General features: G+C 37.0%; 1 protein-coding gene across 1 annotated transcript in view; it reads right to left on the reverse strand.

The window, feature by feature from the left end:
* The window catches only part of ASXL3 (ASXL transcriptional regulator 3), a 125,106-nt gene that overhangs the window by 51,704 nt on the left and 46,483 nt on the right, over nucleotides 1-26,919 (reverse strand). The window contains 3 exon segments of the mRNA XM_030495897.1: nucleotides 5,889-6,010; nucleotides 15,612-15,723; nucleotides 17,086-17,194. Coding sequence (XP_030351757.1) covers nucleotides 5,889-6,010; nucleotides 15,612-15,723; nucleotides 17,086-17,194 — 343 coding nt within the window.

The raw sequence follows: 26,919 nt of genomic DNA on the forward strand, positions 1-26,919 counted from the left end.
CATGTAACATCACTGGAAAAGCTTGACTGGGGCTCTCATCTCCACGATGGTACTTGTCATGAATAGAATAGCAATGACCAATTCACCTTAAACAGTTCTCCAGGTTACTTAAAGAAAAACATTATCAGACAAGTGCAGTGCTTAGAACTAGGCCACTATCATCAGCTTGCTTGTTTGAGACTTGGGACAAGCAGCTGCATCTACAGAAGAGAACAAAGAGCACTTTCAACCTACATTTGGGAAAGAGATTCCACTACATAGCAGTGGTAGATTTAACCAAAAGTAATTTCATGCGAGGACATATTTTAAGTGAGGGAGACTGTAGAGAGGCAACTACACTTCAACACAGTACTGTTCTATTATTGCTTTAAAATTCTTGATTATTTCTGAGTAAGAAATTCTGGAAAATACATTTATTAAAACAGAAACCATGCAGGAGCGCTGCAAAAAGCATGCTATGCCAACAACCCCAGGGGAAAACCAAACAAGCAGAATGCCCCAGCAACTGGGAGCTAGTTATTAAAGAGCAGTACAAAAAGAATACAGGGACTGTGTGGATTCCTATCCCTTTCTTTCCGTCACAGGTAAGGGCTGAGGACCATGGACACGACCCAGCAGAGAGTCTCATAAACATTGTTTTGTGTCTTACCAAAGCACCGTGTTGAGCAGCTGGTTCATGCTGCCCACGCATAGGGACCTTTAGAGGGACATACCGTGGAGCCTGCCTTCGGGCAATGCATGTACTCCCTGAAGAGCTCCTGCTGGAACTCTTGCTCTTCCAGCTTCTTTTCCCCATTATGCAGTCTCCCTGCCATAGTTTCTCTGTCCTCTTCCCTAGACTTGTCTTGGCAATTAGAAAATCAGTTTAGATTATCATCTTCGAACTTCCATTTTCCTGAATGCATTTTGTAAATTCCACTGTCCCTTCCCATGTCTCTCTAGAAGTCAAAACGCAACATGTTTTCCTTGTTTTCCATTTGTTGACAGGAAAATTTGTCAAGAATCATCACTTATGTTGCCAGACATCTGAACAAATGCTTCAGCTAGGGAGCCAGAATTCTCCAACTGTGGCCTTGGTAAATTTGTAGCATCTGAAATGAAACATAGGAAAATGGTTAGCAGAGACACTGAGAAACTGCAGCAAACTCTCTATACCAAGGAATTCAGTACAAAAAAATACCTCTCAGTTCGCAGTGGATTTTCAGAGTCTTTCAGGAAGACACCCTGCACTCAAACTCTAAGTGATAAGGACATAATCATAACAATCTTCTCTGTCACCTTTGGTTCTTTGGGGGTGAGGAAGGGCGAGGAGGGCAGGCAAATATATCAGGCTTGTATCAGAACATGTGAGTAGTTGCTCAATGAGTCAAAGGATAGACACCACAGACAGACTCACTGGATTACCTCCCATGGACAGCAAAATGCTTGAAGATAAACCACATCTGGCTGTAGTCAAGAAAAGAAGTCCTAACAGAATGAGTGTGGAGGGAGCAACACTGGTGAGTTTGCTCTTGTTCTTCTCTCAAAGCAAGACAAGCAGTGTGCCTGAGCTGAAGACAGGAAAGCAAATCCACACCAGCATCAAGGGAGATCAGGATTCTACCTTCAGTGCCAACCTAGGCACTTGGACTATGTCCTTAAAAAAAACAAAACAAACAAACAAAAAACCCAAAGAAATCTTGAAAAACTAGTCCTGTGAATTTGGGTAAATAGGGGCTAACTTACACTGTTCACCATTCTGCTCTGAAATTTAGTCTCGCTGTTCCAGGTTGTGGGTTGTTTTCTAATAATAATTACAGTTGTGCTAGGAAAGTCAGCCCGAAATGTTATTTGGAGCTGTATAGGTCTAATGTCCTATAATTTCGAAGCAACAGATGAACCAAACCATCATTTCCCACAGCTCTCTTACTGGTTGGGGCCTGATAGCATCCACTGGAAAAAAAGGGGTGTGGAGTTTCCACTTCTACTATAAGACCAAATCATATGCATGGGTGCCATCCTTCTCCATAAAAAACTGCATCTACCCACTTTATGAATAAAATAGTGGCACATATATGAACCCAGCCACCAAGCATGCAGACAAAGCCCAAAGTTAAAAAAAACAAAACAAACCATGGCAATAACATACCTTGTGTAGACTCCCTTATTTCCTGAGCTTCTCTCATCCCAAACCCACTTGGCTGCTGTCTCTGGAGTTTCTGTCTCTACAAAGAGATCTGGATGCCCAGCACAGTCTCAGACATGTCCTGGTCTGTATTCAGATCCTGAGTCTGAATGGAGTATCCTCTCTTCTCCCAACAGAAATTTTATGGGTACCCTTCTTGTTGCTGATTCCAAAGTGACATAAGTGAGGCAGGATTTTCTTCCATGTCTGGGAAGTCTACTATTATCCCAGACATCGTTATAGTGCATCTTCAAGTTCTTTATCCTCTCTTGGTACTGCCCCAGGAAACAACTGGTACACTGATGGACAAGGTGCTCTTATATTTGGCTATCAGAGTCCAAGAGACACTAATACCACCTCAGTGTCCTGGATGTTCACATATGCTCAGTGTTACCTACATGAGGCCAGTTTGCAGGCATGATCATTCTTCTGAGAAATGTTCCAAGAACCTCTTGATAGATACAGACAAATCTGTACATAGCGAAGACTTCCAAAAAAAGTATCACCTCAAGTCAAAGGAAGAGAAACTGGACCAGAGAGGAGCATGGTAGATACTATGCCATGAATTGATGTCCATACTTGAGTTAGCCTTGTACAGAGAAAGAATAATTCACACAGTAGTGTGACCATGTACCACTGCTAGCAGATGCAGATGTAGTTCAGTACTTTCCAAGGAAGAGGTCCTTACATGGGTTTGCATGCCAAAACTTTCGAGTGTGAAAATGAGGTAAATTAGCATGGAACTGATCAGTACTGATAAGGACTCAGCATGTGACAGCATGCTATTAACCTTTGTGTCAAAGGTACTAGATCACCAACAGCTGGGTACACATACCCACGCACTTCCAAAAGCAAAAGGGAAATAGAAATCTGTAAAATCTGCCATCAGAAAGCCAAGCATAAAAAGCAGCTATACACCACAGACTCTTTTGTCTAAACCCTCATGAATGGGAACTATTTTGTTGGACATTACACTCAGATACTATACAAGAGCAAAACTGAAACTCCCTCAAAAACGAAAAAGCAGCATGAAATACACAGCAGTAAACCACTCAAAACCTTTCTCCCAATAAGGACACTATGGAAGGCAGTGAACCCAGAAAGTTTTCAGACCAAAATGGCAGCCAAGCCTTTGAAAGGTGAGGACATAAGATCTGACATGTGCCACAGACCTTTTGAGAGCTCACTGCAACTGCAAGCCTTCTTAGCCCCTGCAAAGTACCCCAGATCCACTGTTACCTGAGAGAAATCAGGACCAAGAGCCAGGGCTCAGAAAATGCCCTTTCCTCCTAGCTCCTAGTATAGCTCAAGAGATGCAGTGTTGTGACTAATTTGATTCATGAGAACATCCTAAAATGCAGGCTATTACAAGGAAATGTGAGATTGCTGTTTGCAATCTAAACCCAGGAACAGACCTCTAGAATTCATTACAAACCAAATCATATGTACATCCAGCATATAATACTTGAAAGAGAATTAAATATGACTAGAGAGGTTAATAAGTAGATAAAAAGTGAAGAAAATCTTCTAATTCTAGCTCAGATCTTTAAGTGGTACTGTACCTTACCAACCTGCCTCTCACTTTAATTTTAATGGATTGCAAAACAAATACACACAAGATCAAGTTAATGTGAAGAACCCACTGTTTTTATAGAAATTGAGTAGGAAACTGTTTGAAAGACTGTCTTGCAGGTTTTCAATTCTCTAAAGACCACTTGGCAATAAAAAAGCAATAGCTAGACCCCATTACAACATACATACAGTATATATATGTCAATATAGATTAAGCACTTGCTGAGAGCATGATGATGGCTCATCTTCCATTACTTTAGCATGGTACCAGTAAGTTAACATGAGTTGGAAGAGTGTTTCATAAAGCTGTCTAAAAGTTTCTTGTGTATTCAAAGGTACTACAGGTTCTTCTTTGTACAAATTTTAGGTATTCTGTACCCATAAAAGCAATAGAAAGATTTGAAAGTGAAAGAATAAATTTCCAACAGCAATTTTATAAATAAAATCGCTGTTAAGATTTATTCACTGCTGCTACAATATCAAATTAAATCAAATCTACAGCGTGTATATGGCAGTAGCCAACACTTGAAACTTTAGAGAAAACAAAGCAAAAATCCACTACTATTCCACAATACAAATGTCCATTTGTCTAACACTGTGCACAGAGAAAACATTTTACTGATGGCTGTAATAATATTCTCATACTCTGAAGTACAGGATCTAATTACCATTAACTTAATTAAAACTAATTTCTTTTTATTGATTACTTAACTTTCTGATGTTGCTCTAACCCTGCTGCCTTAGGGGATGTTTTCAAAGCTTTCCATCAATGTTATGACTTTTTATATTAACTAAGCTATTCTGATTGGTTTGCCCTTTGAAAAATTATTTTTGATGCTACACATCTGCTAAGTGACAAATGGTAGAGCTTAAACAGTTACACAAGTTCAAACATTTGTGGCTTTGCTCTTTTTTTTCCCCTCCTTTCCCTTTGCCTGCTCCCTCCAGCCCTAAGAAAGTTCATATATTGCAAAAGATCTGTAGATCTTTTGGAAACTGAAGAGTTTCCAAAATGTGTGTCTTTTTCACAATTATCCACATAGATAGTAAGCTGTTATGTGCCCACTGCTCAATTTTCCTGACCAAACAGATGTGAGACCCCAATTCAACAATCTTTTCCAGTCCTCAAAGCCTTTAAGTATAAGATCGCCTTATGTGAATGATAAAGGTCTATTAATTTTAGTGAATTTAATCTCAAGCCACATGAAAAACTAAGCACAAATACTGAAGTGTTTCGAGGAGATGTAGACAGGCTTTGTTTAACTTAAGCCTAAATCAACAACCCAGCAATAAATTACCCCATGAAATACTAGACCTCCATTAACCATAACTAAGAGAGCAGTTATGAGAAAAAATTAAAACAACATCATCTCATTACGCTAAAACTTCAGAAAAGTTGTATTTCATTTTTTATAGTCTTTACAAGACTAAAAGAATTCCTATATACTCAAAATCTAAAAAAAAAAAAAAAAAAAAATCATTACTTCCTCTTAATTTTAATATTTTAGCTTTTCTTTTTTATTTGCCCAGCTGTAAAGTGAACCAATTTGGCACTGTTTGGAAAATAATTTTCACATTGTTATGCTTTCATTAACATCTTTTCATTCATGCCTTCATTAACATGCTTTTCATTAACATCTGACTTTCAATAATCAGCTACTTTTGCCAGGCTTTACTACTTATTGCAACCTAAATCATCCAAGTCATAAGTTATTCAAAAACCCCAACATCTACCCCACTTTTATACACTGTAGTGACATATATAGTATGAAACAAAAATTACTTAACAGGCCATAACGAAATTCTGAACAGCAAGTATACCCAGATTCTTACCTATCTGCAGAACTTCTTTCAAAATCTTTAAATCTTTTTTTAAGCTTCACATAAAATTTCCAACACAAACGCTTACATAGGAAAAGCAGGGGTGTGATAAGGCAACCAATTCTGCTTATGTGAAAAGCAGTTAAGAAACATTAAACTCACAATAGACAGCAGGACTGCACCATCGGAAAAAAACCAACAAACGAATACCACTAAACAAAGTACTAAAAATCCTCAGAAATGCCTTAAAATTCTGCTGAGGTCTTATTTGTCTAAGACTGACACACATGCTAAAGGGAAGCCAATTGATTACCAGTCAATACAAGCTTACCTGCTTAAGTGCTTTCTTTGTGTGCTGTTGGAAGGAAGATACTAGCTTGCTTTGCACTGGTGCATTAGTAAGGCTCGAATCACGATTGGAAGACATTTCTTCAGATGTCTGCTTCGGGCAAACTTTATAAAAACAGAAAGAAGAAAAAAAATCAGAATACTGTTCTAGGGGTTATCTTCCCTGTATCTTGGAAAGTCCTGAGGACAGAAAGGTGCCTGGAAAACAAAAATGTCACTCTAAGAAATTCAACTAATCTTGAGGTCCAGATGAGCTGGAAATCTGGCCATATTCTAAATAAATGCATTGCTTCACAAATATTTGTACCTCATCATACCTTTTCTATGCAGTTCCGGAGACCTGCATATTTTGCTTTTCAGGTCCTGAAAGATAACTGAAATAGTTTAACTATGGTTTTCACACATTAGCTAGACAAAAATTATCTTCCTTGCTAAGACATTTTTAATGGATTATTACGTGTCTAAGTGTGTACTTATACAAGAGACACTGATGATCCTGTGTCCTAGAAATATTTATAAATATGTAACTTCATGCCAGATTGTAATGGCTTCTTAGGAGCCAGACTCATCTATTTTATAAGTACTTCTTGGTAAAGCTAAGAACACACACTTTCCTGTTTCACGGGTAGACTGGAATAATATTCTGCAAAGAGGAATTCTGGTCTCTCAGGAAATACACACTGCTACTTGTCAGCCTTCTAAATAATACATGTTTTAATGAACAAATACTACTGTACTTGCATTAAACAGCCTCTTGAATACATTGGGTTATGTGAGACAAAAAAAGTCTCCTTGTTAAAAATAAAAGGAAATATGATTAATTGTTTTAAAAATCCAGCTTTATTAAATAGATATGAAAGCTGTGAAAGTAGCTGGAGGATCCTATTAGTCTTGGTAGTCAGTAAGCTTGACTAAAAGGGCTGTAAAAACCTTTCTACTCTTAATGCCTTGCATTACTATTACTTTCACCAGTGTCCTACGACAGCCCAGCTAAAACAGCATTAGCATGGATCCAGAAATTAAGCAGCTTTTTTTTCTTTCTCCTCTGTTGACTCAATTCAAGTCTGTCTTCCAGCACTGCACAAAGCTGGTCTGCATGTTGACATACCTTCTTTATAGTCTCTGCAGCTGTATATGGTTTTCTAAGGATTGCCACACTCGACACACCTACCAGAACAGTTCAATGACACTCAAAGCAGCTGCAGGCACAAGCCAGAAACACTTTTAGCCCGGTTTTTCTCTCTGCCTGTGGTTTTCTCCTCTCATCCTTCAGCGGGACAAGCAGACACATGAAGTAGCACTCTAACTCCCTTGCCTTTAGCACTGTTACATAGGAGAAATATTGTAATGATTTTTTCTTTGTGTTTGTAAGGAGAAAAAGATAGACACAATTTAGTTATCAATAATTAACAGCCACCATAAGATGCATGTGATATAAAACATTAGTTTTCACACTGAAAGAAAAAATAATTAATACTTGCCTCACAAACAGAGAATACACTCTGTTTTATGGCATTGGCATTATGTCAAGATGATTTTCATATTAGCTTAAAAAATTTAATTAGCAGATAAGACAAATCCTATTTTGTCACAAGATTTTTAACTGATATTTGTCACTTTTTTCCCTTATACATAAAGGATTTGTCAAAATATACAAAGAAGCTGCAACACAAAACAGGTTCTGAGTTTACAGCATCACCTGGTTTGGATCAATTTTTTCCACATGATGAGCAAAGCTTATATCAAAAAAGACAACTTAAAGGAGAAGCAAAGTGTCAGCAAAAAACAAACAATAGCTGGTTTATATAATCTAAATCACTGCAATAGCTAAGCTCCCGAGACAATGAACACCTACACCAAAATAAAAGCCTGACATTTCAAATTACCCAGCTTTTGTCTTTTCCTTCAAAGAGAGTTTTTTTACCGACAAAGTCTGAGAGTCAAAGAACTGAGTAAAAAACAGAAATAGTATGAATACACAAACCCCAGAGCTAAGGACTGGAGAACAAATTTTAAAATTCCTAAAGAATGGAAACTGTTCCATACTTAACTGTCCCTCCTAAGAGTGGATATAATATGACCAGAAAAACCTAATTCTGTTCTCCGGGATAACTGCACCTCCTATCACCTTCTTGTTCAAATGCAAAATTCTGATTTTCATTACTCTGATCTAGGACATTATCAAAGAGTCTGTCCTATTTATTTTGGTGGTAAAGTTCATCCTGCAGAGGTCTGGCAACACTAACTGATGATGTCCAACACCACAATAATTAATGTCAAAGTCATGATACAGTACAGGAATAAAAATAAACATAGTTCTAGATTAATTTTGTGCTTTCATTCATTTTTCTTTTAACAATAAACCGTGAAATTTTGACAAGGTCTATTACTTCTTATTTCTATCAGCAATTGAATTTTACATAAAAATATTATCACTGTATTGGTTTCTTTAAAGCTTTGACAACAAAGTTAAACCAAGGAATAGGGATTGTTCTAGTGGGTGAAGCAACTGGAAATGAAACCCACTGAAACAATAAATAGCTTTCCATCACTGTAATCTCTTCTGCAGGTGCAGAAGGAATACCTCATTGGTTCAGGCTGGTTCAGTTTAGAACAACCCAAACCTAGTTCTTTCAGAGTTTTGAAAAACAAACTTTCTTCTGTAGTCTATGATTAAAGAAATAGATAGGTGAGGCTGAAATCTGCTACTTAAAAATTTTAAAATTACATTGTGACTAGAGAAGGCCAACTTAATTAACAACAAATGATACTTCCTTTCTAAAATATATTTTGTATATTATAAATACTTTCCTTTATATAACAAGTAGCTTAAAATAGTAAGAAGCTATTTTAAACATTGTTTTCCATGTTTTAATTAAATTTCCATTTCAAACCAGTCTGATATAAATCATGGCTATAAAACTAACCATCTAGTAAATAAGAGATGTCATTGCCTATTTTCCAAAAGTAGAAGATACAAACATTAAAAATCTAAATACATTATGTTAATTTATATAATTGCTTAATAACTTATACAGTCTATTAAGTTTATTAGCAAACAATAATGCTACATAATATTTAATATACAGGCTTTATTTAGAGGATAACCAAGATACTAATTGTTTACAAAACAATATGAATTGACTTTTCTGTAGGAAATTAAATACAAATATGAGATGATGAATAAACTTATTCTTTAAAACATGTTCTGCAACTTAGTCATTTAAATCAATCTGTGCTAAACTACAATGCCTGTGATCACAGAATATTGTATTTATTGGTTCATTTATATGGATAACATCCAACTGATTTTCTCTGAATGGGTCAAAAGAAAAAAAGGGGAAAATATGACAGGAAAACATCTAAATGTTTGAAATAAACATTGATAATCCTAGTGAAAAATTCAATGCCTTAAAAACAGAGCAGGCATTTCTGCTATGGAAACCAAAGAACACAGTAACCTCAAAACAAACTCAAGAAGAGCCAGTGGTCTTTGTACAAACATACGACATTGGAAATCTGCAACTACTTTATCCGTCAGCACTGAAAAGGTATGAATTTTATCAGATCCATGTTTGCTTGAAAAGCTTTATCAGAAAGGAATGCTAAAAATAAACTGGATGCTGGGGAGAAAAAAAAGAACCCTGAAAGAATGTGACAGATGAAGGAAAAATATTTGGGTAGCAAATAAAGAGGATTCACCATTATTGCTACAACAGAAAAAGCGAACAAGAGCAGTTTTAAGCCTACAGGAGGCATTTCCATTTAGTGGAGAATAATTAGGCTCCATTCTTTAAATCGGCTTCTTCTAGGGCCAGGACTGAGTGAAGGAATAAAACAAAAAGCAACTATTAAGCCATAAACTGTTAGGTTATGGGCTGGAAGAGCAGCTGGGTTTCTGAAGATAAGACCTCCTTAGTGAGTGTTCAGAGAGTGTTAACATGAGTGATAGAATTAGAATTAGCAAAAAGAGCATATTGAAAATGCTTTCAACAACCTCCATTTAAAATAACTTTCTCTCTTTCGTTTTTCCAAGACCAGTTTTGGTAATTACTATAAAAGGATATCCTTTATAAAAATCAGCAATGCTATCTTTTCATTTCTGTAATGAAAAGATTGCATCTCTGTAATTTTTTATTACCTTTTACCTTTCCTGCTCAAGAAATATGACATCTACACAAAAAATATTAGAAGACGTGTTTCTTCAAAGAAACAATTTTTATAGGAATACAACTTCAAATTATTCTGTTTCACTGCCACTGAAAGTTATTAGGAATAATTATAAACAGATTTATGAAACTAGATGGACAGAAGAATTCTTGGAGTGCTTTAAGGGGCTGATTTTCCCAAAATATATAGCACAATTAATTCTGGTTTTGGACAGACCATGCTGATTTAAAATCAAACCAGTAAAATCAACAGCAGTTCACTCCCTTCTTTGTTACAGAAACCACAGCAGATGAGAAGGATTGTTTACTAATGGCCACATTACAAAACACAAATTAATATTGCTACCATATGCTAAAGAATAGAGTCTACCTCAAGCATAAAATGTATGCACACACTCTAGAGATAGGAAACTTCAGAGAGAACTCCCTCAGGAAAACATACACACAAAATATCTCTCTAAAATACCCACAAAATGCAATATTTTCTTTGGGTGACACAGATCTATACTTGTATTGACATAAACAGTTACACTTTGCCAACACAGACGTACCAAGTAATTCACCTCCATAACTCTTTGATCTCTAGAGCCCAACTTGCAAAATCTGAACAATTCAGAACTCGAGCGTTGCCATCAGTTCTTGAAAATGAAAACCAGTTTGGGAGTTAGTTAATTGTACAAGTTCGCCAAAGCAAGCAAAACCAGATGCATATAGCAAGGGCACTACCGTGACTGTAATATTCTTTTTGAAAAGCAATACTAGTACTGTGAAATGACAAATAATACTGAATAGTCTTTTTTGGAAAAAGACATCAAATTCCACATCAGCTTGGTAGCTTCCACTGAATTGCATTATATTCTCGGCATGCTTTTGAGCCCAGACATTTCACAAAGCTTTGAAAACTGTGAATCCTCATTCCAAAGGAAGTCAACATTTTCCACTAAAAATATACAGTCTGTCATCACTAAGCCACTAATTTCTTAGGCCTCATTAGCTTTACTGTACAGCAAAAAAACTCTCAAAAACAGATGAGAAAGATCTCTCCCTCAAGCTCCACAGTATCTTCTCTCATCCTTATGACTCCCCTCCAGTGACAATGAAACAAATAGAAGTTAAATTTGATCCTGGGTACGGTATTTTTATTGCATAGTTACTTGCAGAGAGATCAAAGAACCCAAACTACCAAACAAACAAACAAAAAAAAAAAAGTGAAAAACTATCTCTTTCTGATGTGTCATCAAAAACTCTTTATGTTCGAGCTGCTATTCTGTTACTGTCCTTCTGCTTTTAGAAAAGCCTATCCCACATCCAGATGTTGCCACATGCAACAGACATATTCAGCAGAATCATCCAGTATTATTCCAAGAAACAAGATGCTAAGGATAACAGGTTTCCCTGAATTGCCAGAAGTTCCATTGCAGAAAGGAACTGAACATCTAAATGTGGACTTGGGTTTCAAACAATGCTGAATATTCATTCCTCACTACAGGAGTTATCCTAGTGGCTTCCTAGTCCACAAGGCACAAGATGTTAAGAGCAGAGTAGCTACAAAAAAAGTTTCAGGATTCAGCATGTATCTGATCCTCAATTGTCCATCATTTCATCTACTATGTCTAAGAAAACCGTCTAAGCAATTAATTCTGCCATTTCATGTTCGCAATTGAAGAATTTAAGAGTTTTAGGAAGTGCTGAAAACCAAAGTGTCTCAAGAGGAGTGTCCTGGGTTCAGCAAGGAGACATATATTGCGCGTATTCAGGCAAACATCAGAACCTATGTTTGGGTTGGGTTAGGGAGGGAAGTCACTCTACCATAGGAATTGCTACATCATTGTGCATTCCACTGGCTTGCATGAAAGACGATTTTTAATCAACTGTGCTCCATGGCTGATGGATTAGCCCTGGCTTCAGAAACCCTAGGGACAAATGCTTTTTGAGAACAGAACATTCTATTGATGGGCAAAAGGATATTATAGTCATCATTTTCTCAGGCAATAGTAATTGGGATTTTAATTCTGTAACTGACTGCATCTTTACATGCCGCCCCTGTATTTGAGGGAAATGGAATTTATGAAAAAGATATGAGACTGCTAGAGAGCTTCTATAGAAATCCCATTCCGAACAAAACCAACTGTAGCATAAAGAGTTTCCTTAACATAAGCCTTTGGAGAAGGTGGGGAAAGAAAGGTTTCTCTATAGCATCTGAAAAATCCTGAGGTGTTACCATTCCAGTTGTCAGTTTAGTAACACTAATGTGGAGTTAACAGCTTTTGCCAAGTCATGTGTTTATAACTGTGAGGAATTTTTATATTACTATACTAATAAAATTGTTCAGTAGCCTGCATTTATACTGGGAAAAACGTGCCTGCTGGGGAATAATGTGATTCTTCTCTGTTTGAGTGTTAGCTGGTACTTTTTACACTGAAAGCTGAAGACTATCATCTAAAAGCCCACAAATGGACTGAGGCTGTTGCTTAGGGTTTCATCCTCTGCTTCCAGCTAACTTTAAAGTGGCACTTTTTAAACTCTTGCTAAACAATTCCTGATCACTCTGTCAGAACTGGGGCTTCTGGACTCTATCACAGTGGAAACAAGAGCAAATAAAAATGCAATCAATTGGGCAATTAAGAATACAAAGTGCAAGCAATGTCCATTGTCATATGTATCACAAATATTAAGGCTGAAAGGAGACATTGTAGCTATTGACCTTTTCTAGAAGGCAAGTTAGAGAACTGCATAAAGTGTTTTTTGTACTGAATGAAACGTTGTTTTTATGTCACAGAATAGTTTTCTGGAAAGAAAAAAATCCAGGCTTTAGCGTGCCTGATGTCTATCTTAATTGACAGACATCTTGTTAGATTTGGTCTCCTAGACCAAATATTTTCTTCAGATACGTTTCCTCAAATATTTACAAACCGATCAAGTCACCACCTCATCTTTGATAAACTAACTAGATTGTCCCTATTAAAATTCCCAGAGCAAAGTATTTGTTCGCTCAGGAGTTCTTGCATGTCTTTTCTAAATCCTTCCCTATTTTTCTTCTTACAGCTATAATGAATGCAATACATACACTACTAATCATTTAACTAGTGCTATACCCAAAGGAAACACTGTGCCTATATTCTTTAATCAGTACTACCAGATTTATAGTCCAAGAACTGCACTGGACTAATTAGCAAAAGCACCTCATTCATGTTCAATTCATTTTCTGTTACGATCCTTAAATGCTTTGCAGATTTATTGGTTTATTGAATACATGTTTTCACTCCGCAAATGTGCCCTTTTTCTTCACTTTAAAGTCTAAAAAAATTCATGCTGCTGAACAGTAATCATTTACAAGGCAATCAAGAGGGACCTCAACATTATTATATATTATCAATAAATTTAATCAAGAAGGCTTTTGTACTTTTCAAAAAGTATTGACAAACATACTGAATGAAGAGTGGTCAACATATCCTTAAGAGAACAGCAACAATACCTACTGTGATGGTAATTCCTACGCCTTTGCAGATCTCACAATTAGTAATTTTCAATCCACGTAACACTGGCTGTGTTTCCCAGGCATGGTCTTGTTTTTAAGCCAAGCATTCTATACCGTAAATGATATCACTTATAGAATTCCACATATATCTCAACAGATACCTTTAACAGCAAAACTTCCAGCCTCAAGAAGAGCTATTATCAAACATGTTTGACAAAATTATGTTCTGTGTCAGCGGACTGATACAAGATCTGCTGTCTACAATTCCTTATTAATCACATCCAGCATCAGCCTTTCTATATGCCATATAGACTCACTACTGCTATCCCATTTACTCTTTTTAAATATATCCTCCACATGACAGCAAAAAAAAGTCATGTTTGCAAAAAGTTAAATATATTGCGGTTTTCCAAGATTTCTTAAAGATGAGACATGAAGGAAAGTTCTCAGCTTTAAAAACAATCTAGGTGTAATTTACTGCTCTAACCCAAATATTTTTAAATGTTTAATTTTAGCAGCTGCTTCTTTATGTCACCGCAAGTGCTAGAATTATTTTTATTGCTGTAAACTGTGAAGTTAGTATGCAGCCTCCTCCCAATCAAAACCCTGCAATTTTCTACTTCTGGCATTCTGGCACCCTTATTTACATCCTACCACTCCCAAATAATTGCCAGGTTTTTGCCCTGATTTTTATTTGTTTATAACAAATAACATCAACTTTTGCTTTCCTATCTGTACACTTACACTGCTTTTCGCCGCTGTATTCTTCCTGTGACTTAGGGAAGCGTACATCAACAAACTGTCTGTGTATCAGATGGGATTTGTTCAAGAACTACAAATACATATGTTCACTCATACAGGCAGTCTACACTACATCATAGCATAAAAACACTGCACATGCAGATTCCATTGAATTATAAACATATCAAAGAAAATGAAGAAACAGAGCCACTTAATAATACTTGACTTTTGTTTTTTCTAAGCTTCAAAACTTCTCCACCAGATTCACAACCACCTGTCTTAGGTAGTTCTCTTACTCCTGTCACTAAGCATTTTGTGATTTTTTCAATGCTGCTAGCAAGCAATATTGAAACAGCAGCACCAGTCCTGCATAGGTGCAGCATGGAAACTAAGTAAGATCAAAAAGGATGTCTGTAGGAGAACAACAAGGTGAGCTGAGCCTTTTCATGTTCTAGTTGTAAACAGGACACCCTCTCACCGGATACGAAGTGAGCCAAAACAGCAGGCTGCAGTCCAGCAGTGGGACAGGTTGTGAGAGGACAGCAGAAGAGAAAACTGATCAAGGAAAGGTTAATATCAGAGGTCCTGTAAACCTTGATTTTTCTATAAAACATTCACTTTATAAACATTACATGAGTGTAGTTTTAATAAGAAGAATATTAATTTCTGTTACTTGCAAGTAATTGTAGGTGACTGAAGAACTGTGTTTTCTTTATGAGCAATTATTACCTCTCAAAAAGAAAAAATATTTCCAAGGTTGCCTTTTTTAAGTTTTTGCAATGTTTCAGTTTGCCATTATCTCAGAGGAAAAAAAAATGCACAGGATTTGATACTTCATACTTCAACATGTCTTTATGTCAACATGACACCCAGGAGAATCTCTGCCCGAAACAAAAAAATACAAACCTTTGTCCTGTGCCCAGAACTCTACTGAGGGACCAACCCCACATGCCTACACTGAAAGGAGTGAAGATGTCTGCCTGACGATGGCAAGTCTGAAGCCTGGTAAGGCAAATTACTGTGGGACTAGAAAATACCTGTGGGCACTAGAGTAGAAAAATTGTAAGCCAAAAAATTATCTACACATAACACACTAAACAGCACTACTCACTCATTGTCTTTTACAGATCTAAGTCAAATAAAGGCACCTGGTGTTCTTGATTTCTTTGTAAGGCCAAAAAAGAGAGGGAGTCACTCAAAAACAGTTCCACTGAGCAAAAAATATTACTTATACTGTTTAGAAATCACACCATTAAAATCTTAAGTAAACAATACTTATTCTTTTCCCACCCTCTTATACTGAAATTAAAACACCTACCACCATTTTCTTCTCCATTGTTATTGTTTGTCTCAGCCATCTCAGTGCCATCTAACTCAGATTCACATCCTAAATCCAATGTTCCATCAGTAGGGCATGATGATTCTTCTTTCTACAGGTAAAAAAGAAAAAGAAAACTAAAATTAACAACAACAAAAAAAAATCAATCATGATCCTGCTGCATCTCTGAAAATAGATTCCTGCAGTGTGCTCTCATGTTTACATTTCAAAAAACAGAAAAAAAAAAATATGTTTTATATGCTTGTGAGTTACTTCATAGAAAGACATAAAAACAGACCTCCATGAAACAACCTGCAAAGCAAAAAAGCTATTTTGTAAAGTCATAACATACTCTTAAAAAAAAAAAAAATTAATGCAAGAACTTCCACTTTTTTTTTTTTTTTTTTTTTTTAACAAAAGCAGACTTGTTTGGCTGTTAATATCCTACTTTTCCAGTTGAGTGTCCACAACGCTGCAGCAAAACACAAACCCTTTAATGTTTCTTTTCTGCCTTTGCCTGTTTCCTGAATTCAAATAGCTGAAGCAACCTGGAGCTCAAAAGCATCGGAGTGATTGTGAATACCTGGATTTGTGCCAAGAATATCTCCCGATTTAAAGAAAAACAACAGCATTTGGTTTAGTAAATTAGGAAAGAGAGCTTCTGAAAACTATTAATTCAGTCTCAGATAGATACAGAATTTTTACTGATCTGGAGCAGTCAAATCTATATTTTTTTTTAAATTATTATATTTTAAACCCTTGCATCAAGTAAGTCTACCATAAATTACAAAAGATCCTTCCCCTCAGCCTAAAATTTTAATTGACTGTATTTAGATTGCCAAACATAATCTCACTTTCTTGTTTCTCACCTCTGCCTCACATTCCTCCACTCCCTATTGTGAAGCCACTCTAAGTTTGGTCATGTACAGCAACAAAAAATTTCCACCCAAAGAAGCCATCATATACATACCAGAAAAAGAAAAATAAAGAGGAGAAGCATAGAAATAGCGTAAAGGCAAAATTCTATCACTTTAATTACACTTGTTCTCAAAAGCAATGCTGTGACCTGTAAACTAAAAGCTGATTTATATTAGACTTGCAAACAATTTTGCACTATTTAAAAATCAAACATTAATACAATTATTTAATGAGAAAGTCAGTGATCCTTTTGAGCTCACTGCCCATAAAACAAAGGCCTTTCTGTGAACAACTCTGAAAAAGCAGCATTTTAGCTAAACTATATGTTTTTTATACCATATGCCAAATTCAAGAACATGTCTATGCTTTCTAGGATAAAACATTCAATGTTTACTTTCATTATAAATCCTTTTAGAAGACATCTGAAAGCAGTTAGAAGGACTATCAGGTCATTTCCTCTCCAAAGAATCTATCTGTTTACCTTTATATCTATTGAGACATTCATAAAACGGATTAATAGCGCTATGTACTTTCCATATACAAAATTTAAACTTACTTTGAGAGCGTAGAGTCCTGACTTCCCAGGAATTTTGAAGAATGTTCCATCACCTACACGAGTGTTAGTATGAAGCATTGCATTCAGGCAAGCTAATGGAGAGGTTCCACTGAAAAATAAAATTGTGCAGTCCAAGATTGAGTGCCTCTTGTAAAACTATTCCCTCGTTCTATTTTTTTTAAACTCATGCTTGCCTGGCTTTTTCTTTTTTTGTGCCCCCCCCTTTTTTTTTTAATTCTCTCAACCCTGAAAACATCTACATTACAATAACAGGCCAGTTTCAAACTTAATCATATGCATCTGTCCCTTAGGCTCGAGGCAAAAAGTCTGTGAATTATAATTATGCTTTTCTTCATAAAGCAAGCAGCTCCACATTCTAAGAGAACCAAAGTCCAAATATTTATGTGAAATTACTTCGTAAATAACACCATGAAGCCTCATTTTTAAAATGTTACAGACAATGTGCCTGCTGCACATGAGTGATCAAAACAGTACCAAGTTCAAGGGCAGCTGCATCCCATAGGATGAAAGGCAACAAAAGAATAATAAAGAGCCCAGGAAGAACACATTTAAAATTAAAAGTGATATATAGTTAAGCCTTCTTCTGTCTTAACATGGACAGCCTGCATTACTACACATAAATACAAGCACATTTCTGTCTTCTATGAATCACTATCTTTTCTAATTAGAGTTGTTTTAGAGATTAAGAGATTGACCTACTCAAGGTAGTAATTGTAACACCACTGTGGAATGCATGTTAAGGGACTATTTAAAAAGAAACACAACACATGAAATTAAAAAAAAAAGAGTACTTGTACAGAGGTGTCTTTGTAGTATATGCATGTTTACATCAGAAAATGAAAGCAAATGTTTCTATCCTTGCTACACTTACACTATTCTGCAAAGTTGATCTAAAAAATGCTGAGGAAGAAGGTAGTCATAAATTATTTTATTTCATTTTAATTTAAAAATTAAAGTACAAGGTTTATAGATGTACTGTCACATCTTTGTCCCCATTTACTGACTAATGTACATGGTGTACTCAGGGACTGAATCTGAAACTGTGCTTCCTCCCTGGGGTCCCTAGCCTGCACGCATGCTTATCTTTAGCCACGTAAATATATTCCACTTAGTTAAGTGGAACAACGCCTGTGCATTAAATTAAGTGTGTTGCTAAGTCAAGTCTTTCAGGATTAATTATATGCTCAACTGTAAACCAGGAACATGACTTCAAAAGTCTATCAAAAGAAACTACCATTCTTTATGATGCAATACTATAACACAACATTCAATCTTTGTTGAAAATTGCATGACTGATCTTTTTTTATAAATGCAACTGGACTGCAATTGTCATCTTTCATATGGTAACACTTTTTATTGATTTCCATGGCTTTGTTACAACAAAATTCTTCCCTACTGTAAATGTATTAATTTCATGGCAAGATGGAGGGTGTAATAATTACACTTCCAGTAAAAATTAAAACTATAAAGTGTCCTTAGGACAGGAAGTCCTCTCCAATATAATTTATTATTTGTCACCTAATGTATCACATTACTACATCTAAAATCAAAAAGTATAGATAAAAATGCTGCTTGTAGATAAACACATCAGATATTTAACAGATATTTATTTTATGAAGTATTCTGAACACAGTCATGCAATATGAAAACTCTAGTGAGTTTTTGTTGTTTCTTTTCCCCCATGCAAATAAAACTAATTCCACATCTGGTTTTGATATAATACTAGAGCAGAATACAAAACTAAATAGAGTAGAAATATAATGATACTGCTAGCAGTAGCACATAAAACATTCAGAGATTTCATTGAGTTTAACGATTACTTAAAACAGTTTTGGAATAAGTAGGATACTTCTCTTTACACATTTTTCTTATTGTATTAATGTTTGACAAGCAACGACACAAAGCGTTTAAAACAGCAGTTCTGGCTGCATAATTTCTTCCATATGTTAACATACATAACGTGAAGCAATTTCAACTCTCACAGTCTTGGATCTTTTTAGTGAAACATTATCACAGACTAAGACTTTCTCTGCAAGATAGAAAGAACTTGCTGACTCTGCAGTGGAAGACAAACTCAATATATCAACAAGAAACAAAACTGTGTGTGCATGTATGCACAATCTGTATCCTTCTTCTATTTGGATGTAGATATTCTGGACACCACACTTATTTTTACATATCATTAACCAATTAAAATGATACAAGATGAATGAACCTAAAATAGAGGATTTGGCAACCTCTTACAACCACTACTGTGCTCACAGCAGATATCTTAATCTTCAAAGCCTAGCCAACTGGCAAGTGGACAATAGAAAATACTCACTGACTTACAAAGAAATCCATAGCAGCTACTGAGCCGAGGAGTACTTTTAACTAGTTATGCTTGTTTCATACAGATATCTGAAGTTCCTAAATAATTTGGCATGCAACCAAAGGGCCATATCCGTCCTTCTTAAAAATTGGGCTTGGGTATGACTATAATGAGCACAAAACGAACTACATACTTAACAAAGTTGCAAATGAACTAATAATCTGGACACTGTGGGATGGGATATATTTTGAGCTAGCAGCTCAAATTGGAATTCCATGGTGTCCTTTATCACTGCTGTCAACCAGTGACTTGTATATTCTTCTGCCAGCACAGGGAAATGCTCGCAATATATGCTATCACAATACATGTGATCGCAATTAGAAAAGCCAGCAATCAAAGATCCCATGATGCAGTCTTATGTCTGAATCACAGAGAAGTTTCTGAGGGATCCAAACTACTTATTGCATGTTTTCTAAATTCTCCCACAACCTAAGGACATATTCGTTCAGCTGAGTGCTGCTGGCATGTATTAATACAGCAGCCAAAGACTGCCAAATACAAGGCTAGGTATCTTCGGATGTCAAAAATGGTGCAGAACCTAAGTTCCTGAAACATTTCAAGTCAGTTCAACATTGGTTCAGTTAAATCAAATTGGATATAATAATATTCTACTTTGTAACTTGGTATCTATGAATTTTTAGAGCCATATTTTAAACTCATATCCTGCAAGTTTTTTGTTTTCTACACACAAGGAATATGTTTACCATTTACATCCTTAGGATACAGAACTTTCATACTATTTATCCTCTTTTAAGTGAGATTGCTTTAAACCACTGTGGTATTCCAAAAGTCATTCTAACATGGGAGTCACCCTCTGTAGAAGTATGTCTTTAAGATTGCTCAATTTTATAGAATCATTCATTCATAGACTAATTTGGGTTGGAAGGGACCTTAAAGATCATCTAGTTCCAACCCCCCTGCCATGGGCAGGGACACCTTCCACTAGACCAGGTTGCTCGTCATATATTTATTTTATATACCTATATATCTACATATACATACAAGCAGTATACCCACACCTACCCACTTTAAAATAGATTTAAAAAGTGGAAAGTTACTTACTTTCTGTAAAGGTGATATGAAGTTACAACAACCAGCAACATAGGAAAAAGAAAAAAAAATAATTAGCCTTCTAATATAAAATTTTTTAATACAATTTGATCAAAGACATCAGGCATTTCAATGTGTAATAAATGCTCTTTCCCAGAACCACTATAATTTGGTAGTATTCCGCACATCCTTCCAAATCTAATCACACAATTCCTGTACATCACCAAAGCAAGCTTCTCACCCCAACTGCCCCAGTCAAAAATATCTCCAATATTTTGTGATTCTGGGCTCCCTCTATTGGCCATGCAGGCCGCGTTACCTAAAACGAAATGCCACACTATACAGTCTCTACACGAAAAGCCCTACAAAAACTAGGTAGAGGAAGTACATATTTCAGTTACTCTCTCCCTTGCCACCCTCCCCAACACCCTACAAAAATCTGTAAAAACACCAGTAGAAACACTACTCATTTTTCTATTGTAAACTTCTCAAACACACAATTTTGTTCCAGAAAACCCCTGAAAACTTCTATGGTTATACTTCTAATTCTAACGGTCTTTGCTAGACTGCTTGCCAAGAGAAAGAGATTATGATCTTGGGAAAAAAAATGTTTTAAATATGGAAAATAAATTGACTAAAGCCAACCAATGGAGTGGGCAGACAGTGAAAGTTCCCTGACACTATGCAGACAAGGCACCTTGGGTCCTGCAGCAGGCAGCATTTGGCCACTCAGCCCCCCTGCACATGGCATAGCCTCCTCCAGAGCTTATGACAGGTTCCCAAACTGAAAAACAACTGTTATAAGAGGAGCACTCAGCTATCGTAAATGTGCTCAGTATTTATTTGTTTGAAATCATCTGCTCATTTCATATAGATCTGTAAACAGTCACAAGGGAGCAACAATTTTTACTCACTGCTGGAAACAAAGTAAAACCAAAACGCTTTAGAACTAATTTCTACACTCTATACAAAGTCACACAGAATAATATATGTTTATAATGCATGTAAGTTACACCAGGTTTGGAGTACACAAGAGTGATAACAGATAAAGAAAATCAAACTTATGAGGAAAGGCTGTAGAAAACACATTTGTGTGGTCCAGAAAAGGTAAAGAAGAAGTAATTGTAATTTTTCAGAAAAATGTAAAAGGCTGTTGAAGGAGATAAATGTTCTTCATGGCCACTGGGGGAAGAAAAAGAAAGTTCACAGACCATCTAAAAGCGTGAATGTAGCTGTTGATGTTTTAATCAACACCAGAACAGAGCGGGGAAGTTTGTAAAATGACCTTCATGAGAAGATCAAAAATCGCACCAGTCCTGGCTGGTACATATACTGGAACCTGTCCCAGTGTTAGTGTTTGTATTGAATGATCTTAGCATACGTCCAGCACTGTATCCTAGGATTCTTCATCTCAAATAAATAAAAAATTTTGGTTAAGGCTGTGGTTAACGATATACCCTAAGTATATTTTTTCCAATGTATACAGCACCCAGAAATGCTGAAGAATTGAGTAGATGTCTAGAAGTGCTCTCCTCGCTGAAGCGTTTCACGGAATAATGCATGCAGTACTAGATGCCCAGGGTGATGAAGCCAAAGAAGAAGCTTTTCCCCAATCTTCAAAGCATGTGTGTTCACGGTCTTGCCAGCAAAATGTCTGAACTTGCTGTAGCCATGACCTAAATTGGGACAGACACACAAAACCACCAGGAACCTAAGCACCGATATCAAAACAAGACGACAGGCAAACTGCCACTGACCACTCTAGAGCCGCTTGCTCTCCCTGCAGCAGCCATTAGCACTGGGGCTGAGGCAAGCTCTTCCAGCCCAGATTCAGGATGAAGAACTGGGAGAGGTCCAGTGAACAGAAGACTGAAAAAAACCCCAGATATTTTACTGTATCCAAATGATACAGGCATAGGATCCTTCCTTGGCACAGAGGGAAGTAGAGAGCACAGAGTATGGCTGAAACCAATGGTGATGACTGGAGGATTTGCTGCCAACCATTTACAAACTTTACAGCAATAAAACCTCCAAGTTAATCTAAAGAAATCAAATGACATGATCATGAAGATTCCACTGTCTTCCCTGGTTATTTTGTAGATCTGTGTGGTGGGCTGGATGCCAGGTGCCCATGAAAGGCACTCTATCACTTCCCCTCCTTCCCCTGGACAGGGAAGAGAAAATACAACAAAAGGCTCACAGGTCGAGATAAAGACAGAGAGATCATTCACCAATTATCGTCACAGGCAAAACAGGCCTAACTTGGGGAAATTAGTTTAATTTATTACCAATAAAATCAGAGTAAGATAATGAGAAATAAAAGTAAATCTTAAAACACCTTCCCCCCAACCCCTCCCTTCTTCCTGGGCTCAGCTTTACTCCCAATTTCCTCTACCTCCTCCCTGCCAGTGGCACACAGGGATGAGGAATGGGGATTGTCGTCAGCTCATCACATGCTGTCTCTGCTGCTCCTTCCTCCTCAGGGGGAAGACGCCTCACACTCTTCCCCTCCTTCAGCATGAGTCCCTACTATGGGGTGCAGTCCTTCAGGAACAGACTGCTCCAGTGTGGGTCCCCCTGCGAGGTCACCAGTCCTGCCAGCAAACCTGCTCCAGGGTGGGCTTCTCTCCAGATAGGGCCACAAGGTCCTGCCAGGAGCCTGCTCCAGCATGGCCTTCCCACAGGATCACAGCCTCCTTTGGGCATCCCCCTGCTCCGATGCGGGGTCCTCCATGGGCTGCAAGTGGATATCTGCTCCACCATGGACCTCCATGGGCTGCAGGGGCACAGCCGCCTCACCACGGTCTGCACCACGAGCCACAGGGAAAAATCTGCTCTAGCGCCTGGAGCACCTCCTGCCCCTCCTTCTGCACTGACCTTGGTGCTTGCAGAGTTGTTGCTCTCACATATTCTCATTCGTCTCTCCAGCTGCAATTGCCAGCGCGCTGGGTTTTATTTCCCCTCTTCTTAAATCTGTTATCCCAGAGGCATCACCATCACTGATGGGCTCAGCCTTGGCCAGTGGTGAGTCTGTCTTGGGGCCAGCTGGCATTGGCTCTGTTGGACACAGGGGAAGCTTCTAGCAGCTTCTTACAGAAACCACCCCTCATAGCATGACACCCCCCCACAAAAAACCTTGCCACGCAAACCCAATACACAGAGGAATACCAGCAGCAGTACATTTGCTTTCTCATCCAATGTTAAATACAGAGTACATAGTCCAGGTAAAATTTCATTCAGAGTCATCCTTCTTTCAATTGACTAAACACGTTAATCCAAAATAAACCAATTTAAATTATCAAACAGAAAACTTGATTGGAACAATCAATTTAAATCTTGCTTTTGAATTTTTTTCATTTATTTTCCTATTGCAAGGTTAATTCGTTCATTGCTTGAACTGATTAAAATACCTCCATCAGCAAATAAATAGAGCTTTAATGTAGTATTACTTTTTGCTGATCGGGAGACGGTACATGCATTCATCAATTATCTACTTTAACTTAGAAAAATTAATCTAAGTCATATTTTCTGATGTTTAAAATAGCAATGACATCTTATTTACTAACTCATTACATGTGTACTTATTTCTGTTAAGTCATTTTTAGAAAGAAACTAGAATTTGATTAAAAGATTGTTTTTTAAATGTTGAATGAAAAATTACACTAGATATGTTGCATATAAAAAGAAAAAAGAGAGACTTTTCAAAATATTACATATCCAACAATTTATTAAACAATAAAAACATTATCTTTTTTGGTATGTGGGTAGTAGATAGCTAAGGATCCACCTACTAGTTTACATACAGACTAGTGAAACGGTGGAGGTGGTAGATCAGCCTCTCGCACAAAGTTTTTATTCATAAATTGGAACAAGAAAAAAGCATTTACTTCCTGAACTTCCAACTGGCTTCTAAATTTTTATAGGGATTACTAATGAGAACTACATAAAATACTCTTGATACCTACAGTTGGTGTGACTGTCAAAACTATTTATATTCTGAAGTCTTAACCACTTAAATAATAAAGTCATAATAAAAAAAGTCTTAAGCCTGAAGCTGTTTGCTAAAGCTTTATAGGAATTGAATCGCACGCAAGTTGAATACTATTTATACAGTTTGAATAAACTATACTTAAGGTTTATTCCTAATATAAGCTCTCACAATTGGATCTTAAAATAGATTTTAATGGATTAAAAGACATTTCTTAAAAGGAATACATGCACTTTTTAAGTTTATTTATAATAAATTTTATCCGTGTTAGCCAAAATTAACATCAGTTTTGTTCTCATTCGGGCACCAGCCTAAAAAAAATTTTTACATCTCTGGTCCTACTCATGCTTGACACGTGGTACCTGGCCTTCAGCCTTCAAATATCACAAACACAGCCACTATTCCTGAGCAGAGCAAGTAAGCCAGAAAGCTCACAGCTATCAGGCGACAAGACAGATGATTTGACCACAGTCTCACAGACTGCAAACCAAAACCCAGAAGCTGATAGGGAAAAAGACCCATTATATATACTACTGACATCACTTCATACTCAACCCTCACATAGATTTCTTGTTTTTCTGAACCAGATGAAGATAGTGGCAAGAATATTATTAGTATGATGGAAAAAACAAGGACCACTACAGACATGCTAAAATGTAACACACCCATTCATAGATATCTTGCATCTGTCTCCCAAGCTAGCAGAACTTACCATAAGCTTTCACTGAAGTTAACCCAAGTAGTGAATCCCAAATATCTAAAGCAGAAGAACATAGCAATGAACTTGAACTCTGCCCTTTTTAGCTTGTAAGGGAGTTAGAAGCCGCCAGAATCACAGTTGACTAAAATGTCTAAAATATCACCAAGAAACTGAATCTTTTCATTGTCCTTCAAATGTGAAATAGTCTGGAGCATTATAACAGAGAGAAATTCAACATGGATACTAAATTCAAGCCAGGTATCATGAGAGGGTATTTTTTTTTTTGCAATCCTTAATGGGAAATCTCATTTACAAACTCACCTAGTCTGGTTTTACATTTTGAATTCACCAAACCTCGATCAGAGACGGAGATTATTCAAGTCTTCTGTGAAAGGATATATACATAATAAGCAAATATTGGAAATGATGTGACTACCCTTAAGACCTATTTCTACCACCTGTAGGTTCTCCTACATGAACCAATCTCCCTCCTGGCCTTTTGTACACCTACATACAGCCATTGTGTGCAGTGAGTATGTGACATTCACACATGCAATAAAGCACAAATGTAATAAACCTCTAGCCATATGTCATCATGTAAAAACCAAGGTGGACAAGTGAATGAAACTGCTGGCTGAAGGAGAACATGACAAAAAGACAGGGGACACTGGTAAGAAAGGGTGGTTTTGTTTCTTAGTTTAAGAGTTTACAAGACTGGTTGCATTTACCCCACCAAAATGCAAGTGACTAAGTGACCACACAACCTAAGATGATACTCAGGTTTCTTGGTAGAGCAAAGCTCTCATACATGACTGTATAGTGGTTTAAGCCCAGTCGGCAAATCAGAACCACACAGCCGCTCGCTCACTCCCCTTCTTCGCTCCCCGTTCCCGGAGGGATGGGGAGGAGAATTGAAAGAATGTAAACCCCATGGGTTGAGATAAGAACAGTCCAGTAACTAAGGTATAATACAAAACTACTACTGCTACCACCAATAATAACAATGATAAAGGAAATAACAAGGAGAGAGAATATAAAACTAAAAAAGGAAGGGGAAAAAAACCCCAACAATAAACACAAGTGATGCACAATACAATTGCTCACCATCCACTGACCAATACCCAGCCCAACCTGAGCAGTGATCTGTGCCTTCTGGGTAACTCTCCCAAGTTTATATACTGGGCATGATGTGCTGTGGTATGGAATACCCTTTAGGTAGCTTGGGTCAGGTGTCCCATCTCTGCTTCCTCCCAGCTTCCCACATCCCTCCTCACTGGCAGAGCATGAGACTGAAAAGTCCTTGATCAGAGTAAGCATTACTTAGCAACAACTAAAACATCAGCGTGTTATTAGCATTGTTCTCAGACTAAAGTCGAAAACATAGCACTGCACCAGCTACTAAGAAGGAGAAAAATAACTGTTAGAGCTAAACCCAGGACAATGACAACCCATACATTTTTGTTCTAATTCCCTCTCAGTAGCCATGATTTTGGCTCACTTTTGCAAATGATGGCACAGACTTAGGGTTTTTTCACCTCTTAGCTGTATTGCAGCACTATGGTATACCTGATTTTTCTTTTTTTTTCCTCAGAGCTAAAGACTACTGAAAAAACATCAGATCTGCCCCCTGCTCTGTTCCATGGCCTTTGATAGACATTGCAATCAAGTTCAGCATTTCCACCTTTACCTTTAGAACACTCTGTG

Source organism: Strigops habroptila, chromosome 1, assembly GCF_004027225.2.
Source record: "Strigops habroptila isolate Jane chromosome 1, bStrHab1.2.pri, whole genome shotgun sequence".
Lineage (NCBI taxonomy): Eukaryota > Metazoa > Chordata > Aves > Psittaciformes > Psittacidae > Strigops > Strigops habroptila.